Source organism: Octopus sinensis, linkage group LG27, assembly GCF_006345805.1.
Source record: "Octopus sinensis linkage group LG27, ASM634580v1, whole genome shotgun sequence".
Lineage (NCBI taxonomy): Eukaryota > Metazoa > Mollusca > Cephalopoda > Octopoda > Octopodidae > Octopus > Octopus sinensis.
In genome coordinates, this window is record NC_043023.1 from 7,867,209 (window position 1) to 7,881,164 (window position 13,956).

General features: G+C 39.8%; 2 protein-coding genes across 2 annotated transcripts in view; both read left to right on the forward strand.

Annotated features, from left to right (window-relative positions):
* LOC115225080 overlaps nucleotides 1-3,031 on the forward strand; it is a 59,756-nt gene extending 56,725 nt beyond the window's left edge. The window contains exon 23 of the mRNA XM_029796002.2: nucleotides 799-3,031. Within this exon, the coding sequence (XP_029651862.1) occupies nucleotides 799-1,019 (221 nt within the window). The 3' untranslated portion in view covers nucleotides 1,020-3,031. The remainder of the gene's footprint in view (nucleotides 1-798) is intronic.
* Nucleotides 3,032-3,289: 258 nt separating this feature from the next.
* On the forward strand, nucleotides 3,290-6,616 carry LOC118768253 (pollen-specific leucine-rich repeat extensin-like protein 1). The gene is made up of 2 exons (XM_036514345.1): nucleotides 3,290-5,871; nucleotides 6,223-6,616. Exon 1 carries the CDS (start codon nucleotides 3,935-3,937, stop codon nucleotides 4,859-4,861), a length of 927 nt encoding a protein of 308 aa, XP_036370238.1. The 5' UTR covers nucleotides 3,290-3,934; the 3' UTR covers nucleotides 4,862-5,871; nucleotides 6,223-6,616.
* Nucleotides 6,617-13,956: the final 7,340 nt, after the last annotated feature.

The following is a 13,956-nucleotide window of genomic DNA, read 5'->3' on the forward strand; positions in this document are numbered from 1 at the left end:
ACAACACTATACTACAACCACTACCACCACAACCACAACCACTGCCACAGCAACATCTAACACCTCAACCACTACCACTGCTGTCACTGCAACCACTACCACTGCCACCACAACAACTACCACTGCAACCACTACCACCACAACCACTACCACTGCAACCACTACCACCGCAACCACCACCACAGCCACTACCACTGCAACCACTACCACCGCAACCATTACCACCACAACCATTACCACTGCAACCACTACCACCACAACCACTACCACCACAACCACTACCACCGCAACCATTACCACCACAACCACTACCACCGCAACCACTACCACCGCAACCACTACCACCGCAATCACTATCACCACAACTGCAACCACTACCACCACAACCACTACCACTGCAACCACTACCACCACAACCGCTACCACTGCAACCACTACCACTGCAACCACCACAACCACTACCACCACAACCACCACAGCCACTACCACTGCAACCACTACCACCGCAACCATTACCACCACAACCACTACCACCACAACCACTACCACCGCAACCACTGCCACTGCAACCACCACTACCACTGCAACCACTACCACCGCAACCACTACTACCGCAACCATTACCACTGCAACCATTACCACCACAACCACTACCACCACAACCACTGACACCACAACCACTACCACTGCAACCACTACCACCGCAACCACCACCACTGCAACCACCACCACTGCAACCACCACTACCACCACCTTAGCATCATTATAATGTATTTCTTTGTCTTTCTCTATTAACAGATAACATCCACCATAGCGAACAGTACATCAAATCCCATTGCCGAGACTCTGTCTACATGGTGTGGCGCCAGGCACAACTGGACAAATACCATGGAGTGGACGGGGTGGCTGCATCATTGGGCGGAGTGGTCGTCGGTCTCGTCATACTGTCAGCTGTCCTGCTCTGGGACCGCCTTCTTAATGCTGAGTCGTCGGGAGTCAACGGATTCGAGAGATTCTAACACATGTGACTGGTCTTGGTCATTGCTGACCATAATACTCATGATCTGTTTTGGCCTTTATTGGCCACACTTTTAATCCTCTTGGTCTTGACTGACCATGGCCCTATGCAAGCTTGATCTCCATCGATTGTACCCCTGTCCAGAAATGGCCTGGACTGATCATATCCTTATCTCTTGTCCACACTTTGTCTGGACTGACAATATCCCTGTCCAGACTTAGTCTGGACTAACCAGACCCTTGTCCACTGTTGTTCTCAACTGACCATGTCCCAAACCAGACTTTGACCATACCCATGTCCAGACTTAGTCTGCACTGACTTTATTACTGTCCAGATTGCATCTGAACTGACCACATTCCTCTTCACTACTGATCTCTACAGACCGTGCCCCTATCCACACTTTGACCATGTCCCTGTCCAGACTTGGTCTGGACTAACTATACCCCTGTCCATTGTTTGTCTCTGCTGGCCACACCTCTATCTACACTTGATCTGCTTTGACCATTCCCTTGTCCAGACTTAGTCTGGACTGACCATGCCCTTGTCCATTGGTCTTTATCAATCACACCCCTGCCCAGTTTTGGCCTTCACTGACCACACCTGACCCTCTAGGTCAACACTGACTATACTCCTGTCTAGTCTTGTTCTCTACTGCCCACACTCTTGTCCAAACCTGATCTCCATTGATACCCCCCACCACTGTCAAGACTTGTTGTCCTCTGACTACACCTCTGTTTTAACTTGGTCTTCATTGACCACATCCCTATCCATCATAGTCATGACTGACCACACCGTTGTCAAAACTTGACCACCACTGTCCACTCCCTTCCCTTCTTGGTCTCAACTGGCCACACCCCTAATCAAACTAGGTTTTCAGTTGACCATAACTTTGTCCAAACTTGGCCTCCACTGTTGACTCCTATCCCTCTTAACCCTTTTTGTTACCAGCCTGGCTGAAACCGCCTCTGGCTCTGAGTACAAATGTCTTGTTTCATGGATTCTGAATTTAAATTTTCCACCAAACCTTAGTCACAATTTATGTTCCTAAAACCAGCATTATCATAATTAAGTTATTTTACTAAATTCTTTGTTATATTTAAAATTAATTGAAAGAAACACAGAGCAACTCAACAGAAATATGGTAACAAAAGGGTTAATCTCTTGGCTCACCCCTGATCAAACTTGCTTTCCACTTGATCACCATACCCTTGTCAAGACTTGACCTCCACTGTCCACTCCCTTCCCTTCCTGGTTTCAACTTGCCATACTCCTAATCAAACTTGATTTTCAATTGACCACCCCAATCCCTCTTAATCTTGGTTGACCACACCCCTGGTCAAACATGGTTTCCTTTGACCACACCCTTGTCAAAAACTTGATATTTGCTGACCATCCCCATCCCTCTTAATCTTGGTCTCAACTGGCCACACCCCTGGTCAAACATGGTTTCCAGTTGACCACACCCTTGTCAAAAACTTGATATTTGCTGACCATCCCCATCCTTCTTAATCTTGGTCTCGACTGGCCATGCCCTTGGTCAAACTTGGTTTCCAGTTGACTGCACCCTTGTAAAAACTTGGTCTTTGCTGGTCATGCCCTGTTCATCTTTGTCTCAACTGACCACACCCCTAATAAACATTGGTTTTTCCTTGCCCATTCCCTTGTCAAAACCCAGTGTTCACACAACACACCCTATCCATCTTGGGCTTGGTTGGCCACACCCCTGGTCAAATTTGTTGTTTTTTTTCCCCTGACCATATCCTTGTCAAGATTTGGCCTTCTCTGACAATGTACCCCTCCTGACAATCTGATATTTCATGAGCCACATTACTGACCATTCTTGGTCTCAGCTGACCATGGTCCCTTAATGAGCCCTTTCTTTTGATCTCATTTCAGCCAATGCTGACCAAAATTGACCGTATCTTGGGAACATTCCTACTAACTGTGCAACCATTGAAAAAAAAAACATGCTTGTCCCCTTGGGGGTGCTTTTGGTATGCTGTCACCTCATTTCATTCCCTTGAGTTCCTGCATTGCTGCCACCACCGCCACTACCGCCACCACAACAACCATTGTCACCATCACCACAACTGCTGCTGCCACCACTATCACCACTACCACAACTACTGTCACCACAACCACGACCACCACAACGATCATCATCACCACTACCACCTCCACTGTCACCACCACAACCATCACCATCATCACCACTACCACAACTGCTGTCATCACAACCACGACCACCACCACTACCATCATCATCACCACTACCACCTCCACTGTCACCACCACTGTCATCATCACCACCATCCTTGTCATCACCACTACCACACCACCACCAGCATCACTACCATCACCAACATCACCATTACAACCATCACCACCACTACCATCATCATCAGTACCCTTTTCAGCCCTGCCTTAGCCATAGTCCCACTTTTTGATCCCAGCCCGTAGCCTACTAACTCCAACCAAACTCCTTACTCCCTGGACCAGGCTCCACCCCACCCCAACCCACCACCAACCCCTCTCCCCCGCCTTATGGCTGTTCCGTTGTTTTTATTGTTGTTGTTATTGCTTAACCACCATGTCAGGCCCACACTTAACAGGAATTCCAAATATGACCACCCCAACATTACTGTCACATAGGGCAAATTGTATCTGGACTACGTTTACTAAAGGTTCGTGGGGGAATTCGGCTGCTATTTCTGCAAGGCTTAGCTACCACTTGTTTAATTTTTCCTTCCCCCTCCTCCCCACATCCACCAAGGCATTCATCTCTCCTCCCCCCTGTATCCACCTGTGCATATCTCTCCTCCCACCAAACCCATTTATCTTTACCCCCTACCATCCACATTTACCTCCCCCCACCTCATATCCGCCTACATATTCATTTCTCCCCCACGCCCCCCCATGTCCAATAATGTCGTTCCAACCCTCCTCCCCCCCATTTCTCTGCCAACGCATTTAAACCCCCCCCTTCCAACCCCCACATCCACCGACAACACCAGCGCATTTGTCTCTCCTTCCTCCTGTCCATTCACCTCCATCCCTTCCTTCCTCTCCACATTCATCTGTTCCCCCCTCATGTCCACCATACATCTCTCCTCACACCCCCATGTCCACCACCACCAATCCCTTTGGCTTTTCTCTACCCTCCTCCCCTTCTCTGTGAACACATCTGCCCTCCCCCTCATTCCACCCCCCCAATGCCACTGGCACCTTCATCTCTCCTCCCACCACTCCTTCATGTCTACCCATATGTTCATCTCTCCTCCCACCCATCTCATACCCACCAACACATTCATCTTGCCCTACGCATCCCTCTCTCTCCCTCCCACCCATCCACCGACGCATTCATCTCTCCTCCTCCTCCCTCCATCACCCTCGACACACCCATCCCTTTCCCTACCCCATACCCACCTTTCATCTTCCCCTATGCATCCACCTCTCCTCTCTCACCATTCCACCCCACCCCATATCCACCGACGCATTTATCTCTCCTTCACAAAGGCCCACCCAAACTACTCAGCTCTCCACCACATTGTGCATCCCCCCTCCCCCGACCCAATCCTTCCTCCCCTGGACATTACCAGACTGGAATCCCCCCTGCTTCATCCATGTATATTTTTATTATCCAGCAGTCATCATCTCTTAGCTGATCAGAAAGACCAGCATATATTAACTTACCTGTCACCATACAGGTGTGTTATGTTACACACATATATAGACGATGCCATGAAGATTGGTTTGGAACTAACATGTCGCCAGAAATTAAACTGTCATCTTTACAGGTGTCTCATTAACTTACCTGGTGTGTCGTTATCTTACCTGTCGTGAAAAATTATTTAATGCAACCATGAACCCAAAGCTTCACATCTTCAATGTGTTGCTACTTTCTGTTCTCTAGGGAGCAGAAATGTAGCCCCTCACAAAAGCCCTGACAACTTACCTGTCTGTCTTAAAATACAATTCAGTGTGATCTACAAATTTGTTACATGTTTTGAACTAACATGCAAGTCACCAGAACATCATGTCACCAGAAATTAAACTATCACTTTTACAGGTGTCTCATTAACTTACCTGGTGTATCGTTATCTTACCTGTCGTGAAAAATTATTTAATGCAACCATGAATGCACTTTAGTGCACTGCTCTGTCTCCCGAAAGACAAAGCTTCACGTCTTCAATGTGTTGGTACTTTCTGTTCTCCTCCATGGAGCAGAAATGTGGCCCCTCAGAAAGGCCCTGACGACTTACCTGTCTGTCTTAAAATACAATTCAGTGTGATCATGTAATCAGAAACAAGGCTGTCAGGTGTGTCATCTAATTACCTGTCGTACATATCTTTTCAGTATCATATAGTCAAAAAATAAATGACCACCTCTACAGATTTGTTACTACGTGTTTTGCAAGTTAACAGCATCATGTTACCAGAAATTAAACTATTACTTTTACAGGTGTCTCATTAATTTACCTGGTGTGTTGTTATCTTATCTGTCATAAAACATGATTTAATGCAACCAGAAACATTAATTTACCTGTCATCATGCAGGTATGTTATTTTACCAGTCCAAAATAAAAGTTGTAAAAAATGTTATACCTTGACACCAGAAACAAGACTCGTTATATAGGTGTGTCATTGACATCATACAGGTATTTTGTTATCCTACTTTTCATCAGAAATGAAATTCACCATACAAGTATGTCATTAATTTACCTGTCATGAAACATTATTTAATGCAACCATGTAACCAAAAACTATCATCAAACAGGTATGTCATTCACTTACCTGTGTAAAACGCAAGTTAATGGTATCGTGCGACCAGGAGCAAGACTGTCACCATACAGGTATGTTGTTATCTTACCTGTCAAAAATAAATGTTAATACCTTGCCACCAGAAATGAGACTGTTGCTATACAGGTGTGTCACTGACTTTCCTGTCATCATGAAGGTGTATTGTTATCTTACCTGTCATAAAATCTAATTTAATGGAATCGCGTCACCAGAAATGAGACTGTTACCATACAGGTGTGTTATTATCTTACCTGTCATAAAATGTTATTAATGCAGCCATGTAACCAGAAACTATCAACAAACAGGTATGTCATTAACTTACCTGTATAAAACACAAGTTAATGATATTATGGTACCAGAAACGAGACTATACAGGTGTCATTAACTTACCTGTCACCATACAGGTGTGTCATTATCTTACCTATCATCATACTTACCTGTCAGAAAATAAAAGATAATGGTATTGTATCACCAAAACTGAGAATATCACAAAACAGGTGTGTTGTTATCTTACCTGTGCAAAATATAATTTAATGGTATTGTGTCACCAGAAACAAGAAATCATTATTCAAGATGTGTTAAATTACCTGTCAAAAATGCAAATTAATGATATTGGTAAAACTGAAATTCAACTACTAAAATTCCAGGTGTTTTATCAACTTACCTGTTATTAAGCATGAATAAATGTTATTTCACCAGAAACTAGACTATTACTAGTCCAGGTGTGATATTTATTTACCTATGTACAACACAAATTTGTGGTATAGTTTAATCAGAAAATAAAATATCACAATTTCAGGTGTGTTCTTTACCTTACCTGTCATAAAACACAAGTCATTGGCCTCATGTAACCAGAAAGTAATCTTTCACAAGTCCAGGTGTGTTATTAATTTACCTGTATAAAACCAGAAACTGTTTAGGCGCAGGAGTGACTGTGCGGTAAGTAGCTTGCTTACCAACCACATGGTTCCAGGTTCAGTCCCACTGCATCGCACCTTGAGCAAGTGTTTCTACTATAGCCTTGGGCCGACCAAAGCCTTGTTAGTGGATTTGGTAGATGGAAACTGAAAGAAGCCCATCGTATATATATATATATGTGTGTGTGTGTATGTATATGTTTGTGTGTCTGTGTTTGTCTCTCTGTCATCGCTTGACAACCGATGCTGGTGTAATTATGTCCCTGTCACTTAGCGGTTCAGCAAGAAAGACCGATAGAATAAGTACTAGGCATGGCCGCAGTCAAATGACTGAAACAAATAAAAGAAAAAGAATATATTGATTTACCTGTATATAACGAGAAACCAGACTAATACCACTCCAAATGTTATTCTACCTGGCATAAACACCTGGTATCCTACCTAACATAAAACACATCATAAAGGAATTATATCACCTAAAACCAGACTATTACAATTTCAGGTGTGTTAATTAATTTACCTGTATGAAACAAGTTATTGATATTGTGTCACCAGAGACTAGAATATTACCATTCCATGTGTTTTATTACCTTACCTGTCATAAAACACCTGGTATTTCATCTGACATAAAATATAAGTTACAGGAATCATATTATTAGAAACTAAACTACTACAAACCCAGGTGTGTTAATTAACTTACCTGTATGAAACAAGTCATTGATATTGTATCACCAGAAACTAGAATATTACCTGTCATAACACACCTGGTTTTCACCTGACATTAAACATATAATCTTTTCCTCTATTACTTGTTTCAGTCATTTGACTGCGGCCATGCTGGAGTACTGCCTTTAGTTGAGCAAATCAACCCCAGGACTTATTCTTTGTAAGCCTAGTACTTATTCTATCGGTCTATTTTGCCGAACTGCTAAATTATGGGGATGTAAACACACCAGCATCAGTTGTCAAGCAATGTTGGGGGGGACAAACACAGACACACAAACATATACACACACATACATACATATATATACATATATATATATATATACATATATATGACGGGCTTCTTTCAGTTTCCGTCTAGCAAATCCACTCACAAGGCTTTGGTTGGCCTGAGGCTATATTAGAAGACACTTGCCTAAGGTGCCATGCAGTGGGACTGAACCCAGGACCATGTGGTTCATAAGCAAGCTACTTACCACACAGCCACTCCTATGCCTACTTGTTGCCAACCCTCGCCTTACTGACAGCGTCCCTGTACATGGCTTTCACAGCTCTCACTAACCATTCATCAATCCCTAGTTTCCTCATTGACCACCAGATAAGGGTTCGGGGAACCCTGTCAAAGGCTTTCTCCATGTCAATGAAAGCCAGGTACACATATATATGATGGGTTTCTTTTAGTTTCCATCTACCAGGAATAAAGAAAATCTGTTCATCTGCTTAGCATCATCTGGTTAGGTATCTTATCTGGAGCAACACAACCCTTCCACACCAGATGTCCTGATCATGTGAGACAGCCTGAACATCTGGCTTGGGTTTTAGTTATATTGGTCTTTTGGTAGCTGAAATAATTTATCTGTGCATGCCACAACCACAAATGGTAGCAGTAGTTCATTAACTGAACTGGTTGATTTTGGCTGTTAACAGTTTGTTGTCTGTTCATCTGCTTAGCCTCACCCAGACCAATGCAATTCTTCCACACCAGATGTCCTGATCAAGCAATGGAGCATGATTCTCAGGCTTCAGCTTGAGTCATAGTTATGACGCGAGTATACACATCTGGTGTAAAATGGTATTACAAATATAAATAGTTGGCTGTGGTTTATCTAAAAATAGCCCATCACAGAAATTATATGTTAACACAGATGCACTCCGTATTACTCAAATATAGGTACAATACTCAATATTCATTGTTCAACTACTGACTGTTAACCCTTTCGTTACTGTATTTATTTTGAGATGCTCTGTGTTTCTTTCAATTACATTAAATATTACAAAGAATTTAGTAAAATAACTTACTTATCATTTAGCTAGTGTTAGGAACATAAATTGTGACTAAGGAAGATTTTATTAATTCAAAACTTATGAAAACAAGACATTTGTACTCAGAGCCAGAGGCAGTCTCAGCTGGGTTGGTACCAAAAGGGTTAAGAATTGTTTCACTATTATATATCTTAACCCTTTTGTTACCATATTTCTGTTAAGATGCTCTGTGTTTCATTCAATTAATTTTAAATATAACAAAGAATTTAGTTATCATTCAGCTAGTGTTAGGAACATAAATTGTGACTAAAGTTTGGTGGAAGATTTTATTAATTCAAAACTTAGGAAAACAAGACATTTGTACTTAGAGCCAGAGGTGGTTTCAGCAGGATTGGTATCAAAAGGGTTAAGAATTGTTTCTCTATTATATATTTTAACCCTTTCATTACCGTATTTATTTTGAGATGCTCTGTGTTTCTTTCAATTAATTTTAAATATAACACAGAATTTAGTAAAATAAGTTGGTTATCATTAAGCTAGTGTTAGGAACATAAGTTGTGACTAAGGTTTGGTGGAAGATTTTAATTCAAAACTTGTGGAAACAAGACATTTGTACCACAGAGCCAGAGGCAGTTTCAGCCGGGTTGGTAACGAAAGAGTTAAACCAACACACATCAGACTAACATGGTCAAAATAACACCCTCAACTACCCCTTGACAGTCCACTCAATTCTTATTTATTGTGGTAGACCCAGGAAGACCTGGGATGAGGTGGTTAAGCATGACCTTCGAACATTGGGCCTCACCGAGGCAATGACTAGTGACTGGAATTTTTGGAAATATGCTGTGCTTGAGAAGACTTGGCAAGCCAAGTGAGACTGTAATCTGTGGCCTATGCCAGGGTTGTAACCAGCCCACTTATCCTTCATTGGATACTAAATCTGCTTGCGAAGACCTGTTGAGACAATCGAAATCAAATTTGATGACTGGCATCCATGCTAGTGGAGCACTAAGAGTAACATCAAAGCGGAATCGTTGCCAGTGGCATGTAAAAGCAGCATATATATATATGTATATGTACACACACGCACATAAATATATATGTGTGTGTACATATATAAATATGTACACATATATATACATGCATATATATATATATATGTACATATATATATATATATATATACACACACACACACACATTATATATATATACTCTTTTACTTATTTCAGTCATTTGACTGCGGCCATGCTGGATCACTGCCTTTAGTCGAGCAAATCGACCCCAGGACTTATTCTTTGTAAGCCTAGTACTTATTCTGTCGGTCTCTTTTGCCGAATCGCTAAGTTATGGGGACATGAACACACCAGCGATTTTGGGAGGAGACAGACACATAAACACACACATATATATATACAAATACACGACAGGCTTCTTTCAGTTTCCGTCTACCAAATCCACTTACAAGGCTTTGGTCGGCCTGAGGCTATAGTAGAAGACACTTGCCCAAAGTGCCACGCAGTGGGACTGAACCCAGAACCATGTGGTTGGTAAGGAAGCTACTTACCACACAGCCACTCCTGCGCCTATCTTAGGGTAGCAAAAATATTTATTAAAAATTCTTTAATTTTAGTGAGAAGGAAAAATTTAGGCAATAGACTATACATTATTCATAGAAAAATACAATGTACATGCAAAAACATACGAGATAACCAAATAATAGGATATCTGACTCTCTAGAAAGAGCAGTTAAAACTCCAAGCCACTAATAGTTGCAATTCTGAAAGGGAATGAAAAATGAAAACATTTACCGTTTTTCATTCCCTTTCAGAATTGCAACTATTAGTGGCTTGGAGTTTTAACTGCTCTTTCTGGTGAGTCAGATATCCTATTATATGGTTATCACTTATGTGTTTGAATGTACACTGTATTTATATATATATATATATATAGTCATTATAGATATAGGGTGAAATATAATTAATTTAATAAAATCAACAAATTTCACCTAGTAGTATTTCGGTATGGAAAGGACCATATTTGGTTAAAATTTATATAATTATAACAATAAGGGTTTTTTGCAACAAGTTGCTTAAACCACATACTGAAAATATTAGAAATAGCAGCCAAAAAACTACTATTTCTTTTACTACAAAAATAAGTCTCCACAGACAACAATATATGGAATGTCGCTTGGTCGAAAATATAAAAGGTAGGTTTTCCTAGCATTTCTAGATTTATGGGAAATATTATGTTGATAAGGAGATGAACCTTACGATTCTAATTCAGAAACGTGCGTCCATAATTAATCCGAAGACTGTGTGATTTCGCTGTTTTTCTTCTTTGTTTTGCCATATGTGAGTTACAAATACTGTTGTCTGTGGAGACTTATTTTTGTAGTAAAAGAAATAGTAGTTTTTTGGCTGCTATTTCTAATATTTTCAGTATGTGGTTTAAGCAACTTGTTGCAAAAAACCCTTATTATTATAATTATACATATATATATATATAAATGAATGAAAGAATGGAGTCGAACGAAGATGTTAACAAAACGGATTTTTTAAAAGAAACACTCATTATCGCTGTGATCACCATGTAGGCAATCATCAAAATTTTTGTTCGTCTTGTGGTTGAGAGAGGCTCCTTATCTTTCCTGATGAGAAGATTGCATAATGTACCTTTTATTCGTTCGGAATAAAAATATGCTGTCTTCGAAACATATGTCGAGAGTAAAGGAATTTTGTTAACATCTTCGTTCGACTCCATTCTTTCATTTACTAATATACAACGCAGAAATTTCTACACAAGAAACCGGAGTTTCTACCCTTGACAAGTCGCTTCAACCGTGTTTTCTGACATGAATTTGCTACCCAGGTATCGGTTAATCGAATTATCCATGCTGACGATAAACATAGGATAATTCATTCACCTACTTAAATATATATATATATAAGTACAAAGTAAGATAGGGGTTATGAGTGTAACCCACTATGGGATATCAGTTATCCAATATACTGCCAGTAAAGTACCCAGAAAGGCTAATACATAAATGCTAAGAATTGCAATGCAATTAATTCATTTATTGTATTATATGGGTGAAGGTAAAATGTTTTACCTCAAATTCATAATACAAAATAAGAAAATGGAGGAATAGATTTCTATCAATCATCAACTACTAGATTATACCAATTCATATAATTTATTAACTAATTATTTAGATTAAATAGCTGTATTATTCTGTTGGATTTGGATGTTCCTATTTAATCTAAATAATTAGTTAATAAACTATATGAATTGGTATTATCTAGTAGTTGATGATTGAAAGAAATCTATTCCTTCATTTTCATATTTGGTATATATAATATATATATATATATATGTGTGTGTGTGTGTGCATGTGTATGTATATTTATATATCCAGCTGTATATATGTACCTGCAACACCCACTGACTACTAGTGTTGCTTTGTTTACGTCCCCATAACTTCAAACTGATAGAATAAGCACTGGGGTTAGTTAGTCTAAGCTAAACCCTTAAAGGCAGTACCCCAGCTCAAAGACCAAAGCAGGTAAAAGATGAAAGATAACATTATTTCAGGTATGTTATAATCTACCTGTTTTATCAATCACCTGTTAACGAGACACCTGGAACATATAAACAAGTTTTCAGTATCATTGAAACAGCAATTAAACTAATTCCATTCCAAATGGAGTTATAATTTACCTGTGTTATTAATTACCTGTTAATAACACCTGGAAACAAGTTATTGGTAATATTTAATTAAAAACTTGACAATCACCTGTGCAGGTGTGCTATTAATTTACCTGTATAAGACATGTCAATGATATTGTTATTAATTTGATTGTTTTAAAGCTTAAGTTTATGGCATCGTGTCTCCGCACACCTATCACCATTACTAGATGGGATGTAATTAACTTTCCTGTATAAAAACACTAATTAAATACTGCTATACTCTCTTTTACTTGTTTCAGTCATTTGACTGCGGCCATGCTGGAGCACCGCCTTTAATCGAGCAACTCGACCCTGGGACTTATTCTTTTGTAAGCCCAGTACTTATTCTATCGCTCTCTTTTGCCGAACCGCATCGGTTGTCAAGCAATGCTAGGGGGACAAATACAGACACACAAACACATTACATGCATATATATATACATATATACGATGGGCTTCTTTCAGTTTCCGTCTACCAAATCCACTCACAAGGCTTTGGTCGGCCTGAGGCTATAGTAGAAGACACTTGCCCAAGGTGCCACGCAGTGGGACTGAACCCGGAACCATGTGGTTGGTAAACAAGCTACTTACCACACAGCCACTCCTGCGCCTATATCATGTTTTAATTTTAATAATTAGTGTGTTCACACCCCATGATATGTTATTTTGCTTTTATGGGTGTTTTTTACAAAGAGGGTTCCTGTGACAAAAGTATATAACCTTTGAATCTGTCTAATATATTCTTGTGAAGTCATATTTATGCATTCAAGTGTATTTGGACATGAAAAGACCTTCCACTCTGAAAATAGTCTTGGGAGAAATTTCTCTTTCTCTAAACATGTGTGAAAACACATTGATTTGTGAATGATGCCATTGGATCATAGAACAAATACATTTCTGCATCCTTTCACTTCATCAGCTATGAGCACCAAATCTGTTATTCACAGCCCAAATAAAAATGAAATTATTCTTATTAAAACAACATATAATCCATTTGCTAATGTCCCTGAATAAGGCTAGGTCAAACTAGAATTAGTGATGCCCAAAGCAGCATTGAATAAAATATATGCTGGATTAATACAGATGACATTGCGATGTCATTTTAATTTTCTCCTAGTCCAAGTTCTCTTTCTTTAATTAAATCTTTAATAAATAATTCTAAATTTTGACACAAAACTGGCAGTTTTGTATTTGACTGGTACTTTATTTTATCAGCATTTAAATCCAAAATTCTACAACACTACATAATCAGCATTTAAATCTAAAATTCTACAACACTACATATAATTCTAAATCTGAAATTTTCTGCAACTGTAAGCACTTGGATAAATATCTTTGGACACCAACCTCTCTGGATTCAGCAGTTGTCTCACAGACTTTTGGACTCCTCACTGATGAATTAGTCTCCAGTTAGATTAATTATGATTTCTACAGTCAAAGGGGATATAACTCTTAATTTCTTTTTCTAATTTATTCACCCTTTGTTTTCTCATGCCATTT